The 15,470-nt window shown below is 37.0% G+C and overlaps 1 protein-coding gene across 1 annotated transcript in view; it reads left to right on the top strand.

Annotated features, from left to right (window-relative positions):
- LOC112047143 (transient receptor potential cation channel trpm) overlaps nt 1-15,470 on the top strand; it is a gene marked incomplete in the record, with an annotated part of 316,213 nt that overhangs the window by 253,360 nt on the left and 47,383 nt on the right. The window contains 3 exon segments of the mRNA XM_052887808.1: nt 2,585-2,774; nt 5,025-5,236; nt 7,445-7,597. Coding sequence (XP_052743768.1) covers nt 2,585-2,774; nt 5,025-5,236; nt 7,445-7,597 — 555 coding nt within the window.

The raw sequence follows: 15,470 nt of genomic DNA, 5'->3' as shown, positions 1-15,470 counted from the left end.
GTAGAGGAAACACCTCGAGCAGGTCCCAGGACTTGTGACCTTGAGGTGTAAGGGATCCCTTTAGAATGCATAAACACTCACCTTCCCTGCCCGACATGTTCTCCATGCCCACACAAAACACTATCAATAATTACAACACAAAACGTTATTGCATCAAATCACTAACGCGACTGGCAGCGTGACGTTGTCTACGCTGCCTCACAAACAACTGAGCTCATGTCATCAAATACCCTCTTATTTATACCAACAGTGATACCTCCCCTCTACAATAACATAAATAATGTAGGTAATACCACTAGTAATCGAGGAACTAGTAACATATGATTACTACACTACATCCGGCGAGTTCCGTCCAATCATTTTTTTCAAAATTGATGAACAATAGTCACACTAACGTTAATCACTTATTCTGGCCCATATCAAATAATAACGATAATGATCCAAGGAATGGGGTAACACCACCCACTTTGCAACTCCAGGGTAATATTTTAAATAAATAAAAACTCAGTATTTCATAGAACTTGAATCCAAGGCCGAATCAGAGGTTTCATAAGCTAACCATTATACCAACAAGGCAGTCTCGGTGGTGCATATTTACTTAAGAAAACTTAGCGGGCGATTGAGTGAGATATACTCGCAGTATCTTTGCTTGATCGAATCAGACAAAATGAGACTTGCTAACGGATAAGTTCCCAACGTAGTTAAACGAGTCGCAAGGCTTAAGTGGTATTCGTCGAGACACGTAGATCGTAATAATCGCTATAAACTTCAGAATTACTAAACGAATATTATGCTGATTTCTGAGATAGATTGAGTCAAATATTAGGCAGGAGCAACTTAATAGGTTTTTTATTTCATCAAGATGTAAAGAATAAAGATATCCAAAAAAGAAAACAATTTCACACTGACTGATTCGCAAACAATCCTTTGAAAAGATTCCCAAACCTTTTAGTTTCATAGCTTTTTCAGCGTGGCAATGAAGTGATAATCATTCTTACTTAACCTTCATCATGTAATTTAGATTGAAAATACGACGAAGGTCGCCATACAATTTACCGAAAATTACTTTCGCTGAAGTTTTGATAATAGCAAAAATTCTAAAGCCCAGTAAAACTTGAAAGTAACCTGCCTTTGCGTGCCGCGGCCAATTTGTGCCACACGCAATAACTATTTGCGCCATCAACAAAGGGATTATTTATCATTATGGGAAATTTTACGAATCTAAATACCGCATTACTCACTTTAACCAAGCTATTATTAAGTTTTTTGTAAACAAGTAAAAGTTTAAATACACTTCAAAGTTAACGTACTGTACTATCCTTAATATACCTACTGTATTACCCACATTATCCTTGGCACTTCGAACGGGGTCCTAGCTGAAAATCAGAACTACATGCTCTTTGTTTATGGGATCATATAGCAGTATGCTGAGCTTTTTCTAGGTTATGCTACATCATCATCATCATCTCCTTACCCTTATCCCACTTAAGTGGGGTCGGAAAAATATGTCAAATTTTTCCATCCGTCTCTATTACTCGTCAACTCATCATTCACTCCTTTTACATGTCCTCTCTCACACAATCCAACCATCTCTTCTTTGGTTAGGTTATGCTACATATCGCAGGGTATTATTCTGATATAATTATGATGTGTGGCATAATGTAGCAATAAAGTTATTTTCTTTCTTAAAATACTCAAGTAGTCTTAAATTCAATGCTGCCACAGTCTATTTTTGCTTGCTAGTTTACTAACTTGGATAGAGTATATTGTATGCCATAAATTTTCGCGTATTGAGACGTATTGCTCAGAAGTTCTATCAATATAACTCAATCGCAAAGCTCAGGAGAGTTAATTTGATTTCATTAAATACTCAGGGGTACTTAGGTTTACAATCGCAAACTTCGCCTTTCGATTGTATACTCCTAAATACCCCTGAGAATGCTCCGGTATTGAAGTTTAACGGTAGCTAAGAGTATTTCGTCAGATGTGACGATGTGTAAAGATTTATCAAATTTAGAAAATAATATATTTTATAATAATATTAACGGATCAATCAGATAGCACACATGATGGTAAGTGGTAAACCGTCGCCTGATAATCAGAGAACTTACACCGTACAAGCAAGGAAAAGGAATCTGCAAGATCCGCCCTAATCAACCTAAGCTTTTCTATTAATGTGATGTTCTAACTGCCTCATTGATCTCGTGCTAAGCTGGTTCGGCTGCGGAAAATCGGGTCCAGGGTTCGAATCCCGGGTCATTCCAACAAAAAACCTTTTTGGGATTTTTCTGACAAGAAAAAATAACAGCCTGGAGTTGTGAATTTGGAGGTTACTACACCCCTCGGCGAGTACGTAAAGCGGTTGTTCCTGCATTTGACCTCTCACCGGTCGTGTCAGTCTATCGTCCCATTGGACTAAGAGAATAAGGGAATAGAAGGGGCGGGCACCTGTGCTTGAGCACACACTTGTGCACTATAAAATCTTCTGCGTTCATGGTTAATCTCAACATGAAATTGGCCGCCGTGGTCGGGAAATCCGGTCATATTATCATTATTTTATTGCGTGTAAATAATCCTTAAACAGATGTGGGCAGTGCTAACCAAGAGGCATCAAATGGCGCTGCTCATGTGGACTCATGGGGAAGAGGCTCTGGCGAAGTCTTTGGTGGCGTGCAAGCTGTACAAAGCAATGGCGCACGAGGCAGCCGAGGATGATATGGAGACGGAGGTGTATGAGGAGCTCAGGCACTATGGGAAAGAGTTTGAGACTAAAGGTAAGGATATAGGTATAAATACTTACATATTATCACGCCTCATTCTCATAGGAGTACGTAGAGTTCACCTCCTTCCACTTGCTGGGTTACATCGTCGTTATCAACCCATATTCGGCCCACTGCTGAGCTCGAGTCTCCTCTAAGAATGAGAGAGGTTAGGCCTTAGTCCACCACGCTGGCCCAATGCGGATTGGCAGACTTCACACACGCAGAGAATTAAGATAATTCTCTAGTATGCAGGTTTCCTTACGATGTTTTCCTTCACCGTTTGAGACACGATATATTTAATTTCTTAAAATGCACATGCTCAAAACTAAAAAGTTGGAGGTGCATGCCCCGGACCGGATTCCATCCCACACACTCTGGAATGAGAGTATATATTAGTAAATTATTTTAACCTGGCACGTATAATTCTAGGATATCATATGTACGAGTAAATTATTCCTACGTAGAATGAATTGCTTTATAATATTGTGGAAAACGGAGAAATAGAGCGTAGCGTATTTGCCTACACAAACACGATAAATGTTTATTTGTGTTTAAACCTAAATACCGTACGTGGTAACTCAGGCGTTGAAATTATGGATCACTAATGCTCAAACACAAAAGCACTTAAGCGATTGGTATAGATACACACTGATCTCACTAAGTAAGCGTATTTGACGACCTCCGTGGCGCAGACGTATGAAAGACGGAGGTCCTAGGTTCGATCCCTAGCTGGGCCGATTGAGGTTTTGGTGGGAGGCTTCGCCCGTGGCTAGTTACCACCCTACCGACAAAGACGTACCGTCAAGCGATTTAGCGTTCCGGTACGATGTCGTGTAGAATTCGAAAGGGGTGTGGATTTTCATCCTCCTCCAGTTAGGAGGAGGATGAAAGTCCACAGTTAGCCTGCTTCCATCTTAGATTGCATCATCACTTACCATCAGGTGAGATTGTAGTCAAGGGCTAAGTTGTAAAGAATAAAAAAAAAGTATCGTTAGATATAGGAACTAAAGACAAAACAAGATTTAATGTAGGCATCTTCTAGGCAAACGCATTCCAAATTAGGCCACATATATACCATTACATCAGGTGTCAGGCATTTTATCCCCTACTCCTTTGGGGACAGGGAGTGACTTCGCAGTCTATGCCAGTCTATACTGTCTATACTAATATTTTAAAGAGGTAAACAATGTGGTGTTGTAGAAGGTAACCTCTGAACCCTGAATCTACTGAACCGATTTTAGAAATTCTTTTATCACTAGAAAGCTACGTTGTTTGTCAGTGTCATATGCTATATTTTATCCCCATATTTTTACGGGAACGGAGTTCACGCGGGTGAAAAGCGAAAGGTTCAGCACGAAATATCGAAAACTGCTTGACGAACAAAGGCGAAATTTGGCATAGAAGTTGCTTATACTTAATAGAAATCCACTAAAAACAAATTTTGCGACAGTGCCGGATTAAAGAGAGAGTCCGCTATTATATTAAATTATGTAAAAACGTTTATGTCGTGAAAATTTTCCATGTTGCGAAAACGTTGTGTACATAAAAGATTACATTTTCATAAACATAATAAATATTGAATCAATTTCCCCGTGATCCCCAATTCCCGATGCGATCAGGACATAAGCCGCCGCAGGCAAAATGGCGATCTTATTATATTGTTATCACAGTGAGACAGGGGTATTATTCAACCACGTGGAACTTGTTTAAACATTTGTTATTATCCTCTTCTTTATGTCGTATTCCTCACGTGTGAGGGTCGTGACCATCACCTTTGTCTTGTCAGTAACGCGCCATCTTGCCCTGTCTCTGGTTACCAATATTTGGATTGGAAAGTTGTGACATTCAGGGAAAATCAAGCAAAGGACTTGGGGCCTAGAAACTACTACATGTGTCTTTCTAACACCATAATTGTCTTTCAAACGCCACAGTTATCTTTCTAACACCACAGGTATCTTTCTAACAACACAATTATCTTTCTAATCAGAAGCTATTCAACATGCATACGTTTATTTGTAGTAGAACTCTTTGTGACAAGTATCGTCTTACTTAAGTACAGCCTTCATGCTATTTCTTTCCGCTAAACAACATTGATGTGTTCCAATTGAAAACGTATGCCAACAAAGTTACAGGCACATGAGGATTTGCGGGAATCCATGCCTTATGTCTTGTTACACTGGTAAGCGATAGTTTTCCACGTCATTAAACTAAGGTGGGTCGTATGCAAAATATTTGTATGCATAATAGTTACTTTTGTTTCAGCGCTTGAACTTTTAGACTATTGCTACCGCCAGGATGACGATCAAGCGCAACAGCTGCTGACTTGCGAACTCCAAAACTGGTCCGGACAAACTTGCCTCAGTCTAGCGGTGGCTGCCAACCATAGAGCATTACTCGCACACCCTTGCTCACAAATCATCCTCGCTGATCTATGGATGGGTGGACTCAGAACGCGGAAGAACACCAACTTGAAGGTAACAGCCAAAAGCAGAAACTCCCCCAATCTTTTCTTTCATCTTGTTAACGCACAGACTTGTATTGGCACGTAGTAGTCATTAGAGAATAACAGCTCCATCGTAACAAACGATTACGACATAGATGTCTGTGTGTCAATGAGTCGCTTCCAGAGCATGCATTTGACGTCGATTATTCCAACGAAATTTCATATTGGTTTCTGAAATGTTTAGAGACATAACCTTGTAGATAGCGCTGAACTGTTCGAGGTTTATCAACTTGCGTGTTTTGAGGAGAATGAAATGCACGTGTATGTCTACAGTGGCATATATTTACAAGATTACATGTGTATATACAATATTGTAATTTACGTCACTTACCTACATAAAACTGATGATATGACAAATCGTGTTAAGATTCTAATAATTTGTTCCTTTTGCCGTGGAGTCGCAGTGCCCAAAAAATTCTCCGAATTATTTCTTCGCGGCTAGTTGAGCTAGTTGAGTTCACTGGAGACATGTACCTACCCATTATTCTTGCCACCATTCCACGTAAGCATGATTTGTATAGTTATTAGGATAAGTTAGCTTAAATTCCCTATTGTATTCTTTCTCAAAAAAGAGTGGAAAAAAGTTATATGGTTCATTACCAAACCACAGAATGATATTATTTAATAGTATGCGAAAACTAAAAGGAGTCCATAAAACAATAGACTAACCCATTTTGTGTTAATATGTGTAGGAACGCGAACATTTATAGCCTCCCGGCCTCCCTTCTCCATCTTTGCGCTGATGAGTGGCAGCCTCACAGTCCTCACTCAATGTAACAAATTCTTTGATCCTGTCTCTATCGAATGGTGAAAACACATAAGATTTTATTACACACTCCTGAATTACCTCTCACGCAAGCTTTGAAGAAGAGCTTTGTATACACAACTAAAAAACAATTTTCAAAATCTCCAAATATACTTACTAAAATATTAAACTTAGATTCGAGACTTTGACTAGTGCAATATTTCAATAAGATCATTCGTGTATACAAAAGTTATTCCAGATCATAAAGTAACAATTTCGACGCAGATCGTGTCATATACTTCTGCTAGCACAAATATAAATTCAAATCCTTCCATTCACAAAACGTTTTGTCCATTTAAATCTGGGTTTTGCATTGCATTGCGTAACGAACTGGTGATTTACTCGTAATACTCCAGAATTGCTCGTTGTTCCGAACACGGTTTAATTTATGGGCAGAATTTCGTTAGCGCTCCAGGCCAATTTTGATATTATTCTACCTTAGTAATATCTTCTGTTCGAAGAAAGTTTATGCACTGGAATTTAGTTGATAGACTGATTTTAACTTGAAAGTTTCAGGTTTGAATACTTTGTTAACCTAATATTATCTACCTTGGAATCACATTCATTCCAAATAGAAGGTACCAATCAGTAATATATATTAGAAACTAGCTGACACCACGTGGTTCCCGCTCCCGTAGGAATACGGAGATAATATAAAACATACAGCCTTTCTCAATAAATAGACTATCTAACACCGAAATATGTTTTCAAATCAAACCGGTAGTTCCTGATTTTAGCGCGTTCAACCAAACAAACGTTTTTATAACAGAGCTCGTATGCTAATAAGCTTTCTGTGTTCTTGTGTTTCTGGACCTTAGACCATCTTCAGAATGGCTGGGCTGATATATTACGAATATATATTGATGATATTTGTCTGTGTTTAAGTGGGTCTCTGAATGGCTTACGGACGTAATTAGATCCGGAATATGACATTGCGGTCGGGATAAATCTATTTTTAGAAATCCTCTTCCACGTCAGAATTTACGAGTATAATGAAAAATTTTCGTAGAACCACCGCCCCTTAAAAATTTGCAAGTAAAAATAAAAAAAGTTAACTTTACGAAAAGTAAGCCAACGTTCGATCTACAACAATAAAGAATAATTACAACGTTATGTCTCTAAATAGTTACGATATATTATAATTATAGTTGATATGTAATAGTGACTATTCCAAAATAGTCTCTGCGACAATCATCACAAGGTCGTTTTTCAAAAAATTGGTATAAAGTGTCAAAGAATAATCAACGTCGAGTAAACTTTTTCAAATAGTTGATACCTAATTGTGGCATGCTGACGCTTTAAGTCAAAGTGTAATAGTTGGCATCGACCGAGCAGATCTTCCTTTGCCACATCGGCTTTGTCGTGTACTCGAAGGTAATTCTGAGCCTGCTGTTCCCGCTGTACATTCTGCAACTCGAGTTCAAGTCCAAAGAGGAGCTGCAACTCATGCCGCAGACGGAGGAGGAACACCTGGAGAACGAGTCCATGGAGGACGATAGGAGTACCAAGGACCCGAACGATGCTGAGGTAATGTTTTGTGTTTAGTTGCTTCCCATCGCTTACGGTACCCTCATTAAACCCGCAATAGAAATATAGAGGACAAAGATATTATTAAAGAAATAGACGAAGAAGTTATTAGAGTTATAGACGAAGAAGTTTTTACTACTAGAGAAATAGACAAAGGAGTTATTAGAGATATAGGCGACGATGTTGTTAATAGAGTTATAGACGAAGAAGTTTTTACTACTAGAGAAATAGACGAAGAAGTTATTAGAGTTATAGACGAAGAAGTTTTTACTACTAGAGAAATAGACGAAGAAGTTATTAGAGATATAGGCGACGATGTTGTTAATAGAGTTATAGACGAAGAAGTTTTTACTACTAGAAAAATAGACAAAGAAGTTATTAGATATATAGGCGACGATGTTGTTAATAGAACGAAGAAGTTTTTACTAGATATTTAGACGACAAACCTGTTATTGTATATTACCCGGTGATTTCTTTAGATTCTTTTCATAGTTTATTAAAACATTTGAGAAAAAGTACCAGAAAGAAGAAGAACAACATCTTATTAAACACTTTATCTATGTTCTGTGAATATGTAACAATTTATGTTTGTTTGATGACTAACAAGAAATATTACATCAATAGGCTTTGGGCTTAAATATATAATCTTCTTACTAATATCCTCAAATAATTAACCAACATACCTCAATCATTATTTGATTCAATAAGATTATTACAATAATTAATATTACATATAGATCCTTTACTTTACAATATAATGAGAAACATCACAATTATCGTACTTATGTATTACACTAATATATAATATTTTGAAGTATATTCAAGATAATGATGTCAATGGTTTTTTTTACATTAATTCAAGTTTTAAGACATAAAATATACGAAAAGAGAATAATAAGGTAAGATAAGAATAACATATATGGTATCGAGCAAAGTGCGAAACTTTTAATATTCCATTTCAAACATGTCTGCTATTTTAGATTTTTCAGGATAAGAAGTATGTGTTAATCTAGGACCTAGATTCTAGTGTATAATCTAACTTCATTCGAAATTTGAGCCTCTAAAGATCCGCCATTAAATGTCTACTATAAAATATGTCTCCGTCAAAGCATTTCAAAAACATCGGCAAAAAAATATCTCCTAGACATTGGAATACCGAATCCAAATAGCGTACTTTTTAGGGCAGTCGAAATACTTTTGGGTTTTCAAACAAAAGAGTGACCTCGTAAACCATATATTTTATACGGAAAACTCTTTTTATTCCATTACCAAGTAAGGTAAGGAAGAGCTATTTTCAAACTATACCGTAATTCTTACGAGACATTGAATTAAAACGCAAAATCGCTTAACGGCTAACTAGCCAAATTTACATACTATGCCAAACCTGAGCCAATTTAGAACTTACAAATTTGATCTTTTAAACATGTCCAATATTCCCCTTATTCCTCTGACTAAGTTAAAACTCTGCTAAAATAAATCACGACAATAGGCGATGTAGCATTGTAACCCTGGAATTCATAGTCGTGAAGTGAACAATCCCCCACAAACCAATATTCAGTATTCACCCAGGGGCTGACTATTGAATCATCCTTCATTGCATTTCATAAACAAACTACTGGAGAGCCCCTAGGTGACTGGAGTTTCAAGCAAATGTTGTCTATGATTTTACATTAGATCTTTGAAAATTCTGTGACAGAACCACAGAGAGACGTATTTTGTTAATTCTTTGACATTTTACAAAATAATTGAGTTTCTAATATTTTCATTTACTTTTTGTTTTATTTATCGTAGTAAAATTTAATTTGTTCAAGTGTACAATAGATCAATTTTATCAAAAAGTTTCTTTCTCACAAGAAGGAGTTGTTAGAAAAATATTGAAGTTATGTGGACGAACATGATCATATACAAAATTATCAGCCGATGGACGTCCACTGCTGGACATAGCCGTCTTGCATGGACTTTCAACAACAACGGTCTCGAGCCGCCAGCGTCCAGCGGCTCCCTGCAACCCGCTTGATGCCCTCGGTCCACCTAGTGGGGGTTCGACCAACACTGCGATTTCATCGGCTCTTCGAACTATGTGGCCTGCCCATTGCCACTTCAGCTTCACGACTCGCTGTGCTACCTATGTCAGTGACTTTGGTTTGTCTGCGGATCTCGTCATTTGTGATTCGATCACGCAGAGAAATCCCAAGCATACTATTTACTATATAAGTAGTTTGATATTTCATACTTTTGTAATGTGGAATCCTACTTGAAATAAAAAAATTATTGTAAGAGGAAATTTGTTTATTTTATTCAAAACCACCTATAATTACCTGAAATAATTACAAGTAGGTACTATTATGCTGTATTTTCTTACAATTTATAGTATGTGCAGTAAATAAATATAAGTGTAGCTTATCCTTAGGAATAGTGGTAAAATTGCATTTCACAAAGCTTTAGATCACATAATATTATATATTTAGGAGGTAGGCTTGGCCCGGTAATGGGCTGATAATAATGAACCACACAGTACTTATTGCAATTCTAAAATCAAACCTATATCCTTTTGATACAAAGTTTAATTAATAACAACAATAAATACATAATTTACATATAACTTATTGTTATTATTGTATATTTTTATAGGGCCAGACTTAAATGAAAAATGCAGAAGTAAACATTTAATAATTATCTTTATTAAAGATGTGAATCAATAAATTTCATTCAATTAAGATTTGTATACATTTTCTATTGTTATGGACTTCAGAGTGAGTGACCACCTAACAACATACTGCACTCACTCCTACTACCTCAATATTAAATGCTGCTGGCTTTTCAAGGTATGTGGGTCTTCCAATTACTGTGATCTGAAAACTCGGATTCAGTATTCTCAGTATTCTTGGTAAAACAGTATTCTCAGAGCTCATCACTGCTATTCCCTGCCATGATAGCCGGTTTCTTTAAATCTGTGCATAGGGTCCTCCGGGGTTGTTTATATGTATACCTATGCGTGCCATCAATACAGCTTGACTTGTGGCATTTCTGTTATTTCATAGAATGCTTGATGGACTGCACATACAGTCTGAAAATAAACATTATGTTAGTTACATTTATGTAGGTTATATATTTCCTAAATCAAAACTAGATAGGTATACCTAACATTTATATAGGTTACATTACAAACAAACTAATAAAATTCTTCATCATGAGTATGTTAAGCATGAGTCTCCTCTCAGAATGAGAGGGATAAGGTCCACCACTCTGGCCCAATGTGAATTGGCAGACTTCACACATGTAGAGACAATGTTTTTCCTTCACCGTATGAGACATGTGATATACATTTAAATTCATAAAATGCACATAACTGAAATGATTTGAAGGTTCATGTTTCAGACAGCATTTGATCCTACACCCTCCGAATAGATTGCACAGGTCATATCAACTGGGCTATATGGATTTTGACCTACTCCTAATTTATCTATACTAATATTATAAACAGAAAAATTTGTTTGTTTGTTTTGTATAGGATCTGGAACTACTGAATTGAAAGATAACTGATTTGAAAGATTCTATCACTGTTGGGAACCTACACCCTCATAATCAAAGGCAGAGGTCATACCCACTGGGCTAATTGGTTTTATATCTACTCCTAATTTATCTTTACTAATAATAGAAACAGGAAAGATTTGTTTGTTTGTATGTATGTAGGCTCTGGAACTACTGAACCAAAATTTTTCATGAACAAAAAATTATTGATAATGAACAAAGGTACGTACCTGATAACAACCCGTTTCATAGAATCGAAGTGCTGCTAGAATGTATAATACTAGCGGTATTGGTATTCCTCTCTTGGTCTTCTGTGTTCATTCTTCATCAAACATATTTTATTTTAGAGGCATATTATGCCTAATATGAGAATCTTTCGTACATTCCATATCGCCATAGTATTATACTGGGTTTACGCAATTGCGAATATATATCTTGGGCACTGATATAACTCGCTGTTTATAACTTCACTTATAACGATCCGAACGTCCACTTTCTAATAAATAAATCACGAATAACAACAAAAAAAAATGCCAGGGGATGGTTTGGCTGACAAATATCGGTAATTCAGCAGTCAGCCGCCAGCTCCTGTCAAATGAGGGGTTTCTTTTGTCTATGAAACGCGTAGGGGTTGAATTCGACACATAGCGGCTGAATAATCCCCTTAGGGGCCCCCTACTACGACTATGAATTCCACCGTAACATCGCGGGAAGTATTTTTCTCTATAATAAATCAAAGCATTCCTAACCTTTCAATAGAGATCCTTATATTAAAATAGATTTTAAATGAAATATTTATAATGAAAATGCGCCAAAAGGCTCCTGCATTCTGACGTATTCTGTTTAGATATCTGCAGCGGAAACTGGGGCAGGAATAAAATATCCCGTCGCTTTGTATCTGCAATATACAGCAACGGCAAGCTTGCGCATACTTACCCTGTTTACTTACTTATCTACAATGTTAATGTTTTATATCTATTCACGGAATAGAGAATGATATAGAATGAGTCTTTACAAGCGCAGTGAAGCCGGTGAAACCCATAAAAAAACAAACGTCACGCGTCTCCTTGACATCAACATAATGTTCTGTCTGCCTATTATTCTTTAATCTGTGTAACTATTAAAAACTAGCAAAACCTCACGGTTTCACCGGTGTAGTTCCCATTCTCGTGGGAGTATGAAAATAAAATATAGTCAATGTTACTCCCTGATAATGTAGCTTTCTATTGGTGCAACTTTCCTCTTTATTACATTCATCATTAACAACCCATATTCGTGCTCAGTATTGAGCACGAATCGCTTCTCAGAATATTAGGAGTTAGGCCTTTGTCCACTGGCCCAATGTGGATTAGCAGCTTTCACATACGTAGAGTATTAAGAAAATCATCAGGTATGCAGGTTTCCTCACGATATTTTCCCTACACCGTTTGAGACAAGCGATATTTAATTTCTTACAATTGCACATAACTAAAAAGTTGGAAATGCATACTGGACCGGATTAGAAACTACGCTTTTCGAAGCGAAAGCAGATGTCATATCCACTGGGCTATCACGTATTTATTACATTAGTGTCGATTAAAATTGAATTTTAATAACATGTTGAAAGTTTATGCTTAAAAAGTGTTCCTTATGACAGTGACAGATAAAATCATCTAAAAATCTAAAAACACAACATAATTATTTTGGCGGATACAAATGGAACTTACGTTGGAAGCCCAGTATCATTTATTTATAATGAGTCCAACTTGTGACTTATATTTCTTTATTTCACCCTACGTAGTACCCACACAACATGTGATTACCAAAATAATTGACACGCGACATTATTTATGTATGTATCGTTCGTGTCACACCTTTATGAACAAAGAATTGTACAAAAATCCCGTCTCTCCTCTTGTAAGTTCAAATGACCAAAATAACTTCCAAAAGAGAGTGCGGAAAAATGTTTTTTTTGCAAAAAAGTTTACAATTTTTTTTGAAGTGATAATTACTTAAGGGAGAGGAAACCGCTTCGAAACGTAACGCGTTACGGCGCCACTTTGTCTGGCTTCCCTTTCTCACGCATACGGCAGCAGGTTTAAGTCATCACTTCTGTCGATCCCTTGCCCCAAAAAGTGACGATATTCAGATCTGTTCTTGTCACACCTCTGCTGAAGTCTAGTAGATTCAGAGATTTGACGGCCTCCGTGGTGCTGTGGTATGCGCGGTAGCTTTACTTGACGGAGGTCCTGGGTTCGATCCCCGGCTGGGCCGATTGAGGTTTTCTTAATTGGTCCAGGTCTGGCTGGTGGGAGGCTGCGGCCGTGGCTAGTTACCACCCTACCGACAAAGACGTACCGCCGAACGATTTAGCGTTCCGGTAAGAGGTCGTGTAGAAACCGAAAGGGGTGTGGATTTCATCCTCCTCCTAACAAGTTAGTCCGCTTCCATCTTCGATTGCATCATCACTTACCATCAGGTGAGATTGTAGTCAAGGGCTAACTTGTAAAGAATAAAAAAAAAACGCACATGCGATAAGAAATTCGTTTTTGTACTCGGAGCCGTTAGAAAATGTATAAGCAGTTATAGATCTATCTCTTATCTGTAAGAGGATTCCTCCAACCTACAAAATAAAAGCACTCAGGTGGCGGTTAAGCCGCGTCCACAAAAACTCACTTAACAACTTTGCGCTTCCAAAAGGTTTAACCGTAGTAATGTCCACATTAAGCTTAAGTTCACACGAAGGACTACTTAGAACTTTTATGTCGCATCTTTTCTTATCACGAGCATATGAGCCTAGAGTCGTGAGATTTTTCATAAAAAAAAAATATATGACTATAAGAGAAAGTGTTACTTTTAAAATTGATTTTCGTTGTAAGATAATACATTTAGATATGTGTATATGTCTATCAATTTTACTATTTTAATTCTATTTTATAGTAGGTAAAACAATTGTGGCTATAGAGTTTTTGACTTATGAAGATTTTCAAATATAAAAATATTCGACGTGTAAAGGTATGAGAGGTAAGAGAGATTAGGAACGTTAATGCTGATTAATTTCCAAATAAATAGAAATTCAAATTACAGAGTTAAAATGGTGCGTTATGTGCCTAAAAGTTGAAACTTTTAACTTATTTTTCGTCAAACTATTTACGCCTAGGTAATTAATTCAAAACGATCGAGTAATTGAAGTTATAAAATCAAACGTTGATATGTTTTGAAAATAACAAATACGTTACCTCAAAGAAGATTATTCTGAGACACAAGTTACTGAGGTTGAGTTAACAATGTAACAAAATACGGTTAGGTAAGGTCATTAACGAATTGTGTTACACACTAGGTGGGTGTGGTGAAACGGCGTACTATAATAAAGAAGATTATACCACCAGGAGCACAGACAAAGAACACAAAGGTATCTGCAGCCAGCATTATGACCACGAGCTCTTACACTATCGTGTGCATTGTCAACGAAGCTCTTGTAACTTTCCTTTTTACAATCCCCGATGGATATCCTTCTTTCAAGCCATTCAAACTGTCGACGTTCATATTTAAGCTTGTTGAAGCGCTGTTTGTTTATGTTATGGACCAAGAGCCAGTGATGACCAGAGCTTCGTCATTTAGTAAAAGCTGAAAGTTTGTCAACTCATCTTCATACTATAAGATGGGCAACTATGGAGTTTGAACGATATAACCTAGAAATCTTGGATGATATGTCTCATATTACCCTAAAGATAAAAAAAATTACGTGTGTAAGCTAGGGCGACTTGAACTTTGGACCTTTGTTATCGGCAACGTCACCATGGTTCATTCTCCTTATTTGATTACCGTACTTATGTATGGTAGGAGCTTATACTAACAAACTTTTAGCTTTTCTAAATTGACAAAGTTCTAGTCACATAGGTTCTTAAACCATTACAATTTATTTTCCAGACCCGAAAGGTGTATAAAACACTTGGTCTTTTCATTACGCAATCAATGTTGCAAATGCAAAATGAAAGCATTTTTGGCGTGTAACATCTTTTCTCTCCCTTTTCTGTCAACTGTTGGAAAGATTTAGTGAAAAGGGACGGAAACGTGTAACAGGAAGCACGAACTATTTGAGCTACCAATTTTGCTGTCAGTTGTAAGCAACTATTCTGAAAAGCTGATACTGTAGTCGGAACTAAATGATTAATGACAACTGTCTTGATATGATTTCGCGTATCATACCGAGAAATATATAAGTAATACGCTTCATGGTTGGTTTAGGTTGCTTCCTGCCAAAGCTGCCACGGTCCAAACTCCACACTTGCCAAACGTTACCTATGATAGAGCATAAGCTGACAAACTTTCAGTTTTGTTGAATGACAAAGAAATGTGTATC

The sequence above is a fragment of the Bicyclus anynana genome, chromosome 20 (genome assembly GCF_947172395.1).
Source record: "Bicyclus anynana chromosome 20, ilBicAnyn1.1, whole genome shotgun sequence".
NCBI lineage: Eukaryota > Metazoa > Arthropoda > Insecta > Lepidoptera > Nymphalidae > Bicyclus > Bicyclus anynana.
The sequence above is the reverse complement of the archived record's forward strand: the minus strand, read 5'-3'. Positions and strand labels throughout refer to the sequence as shown.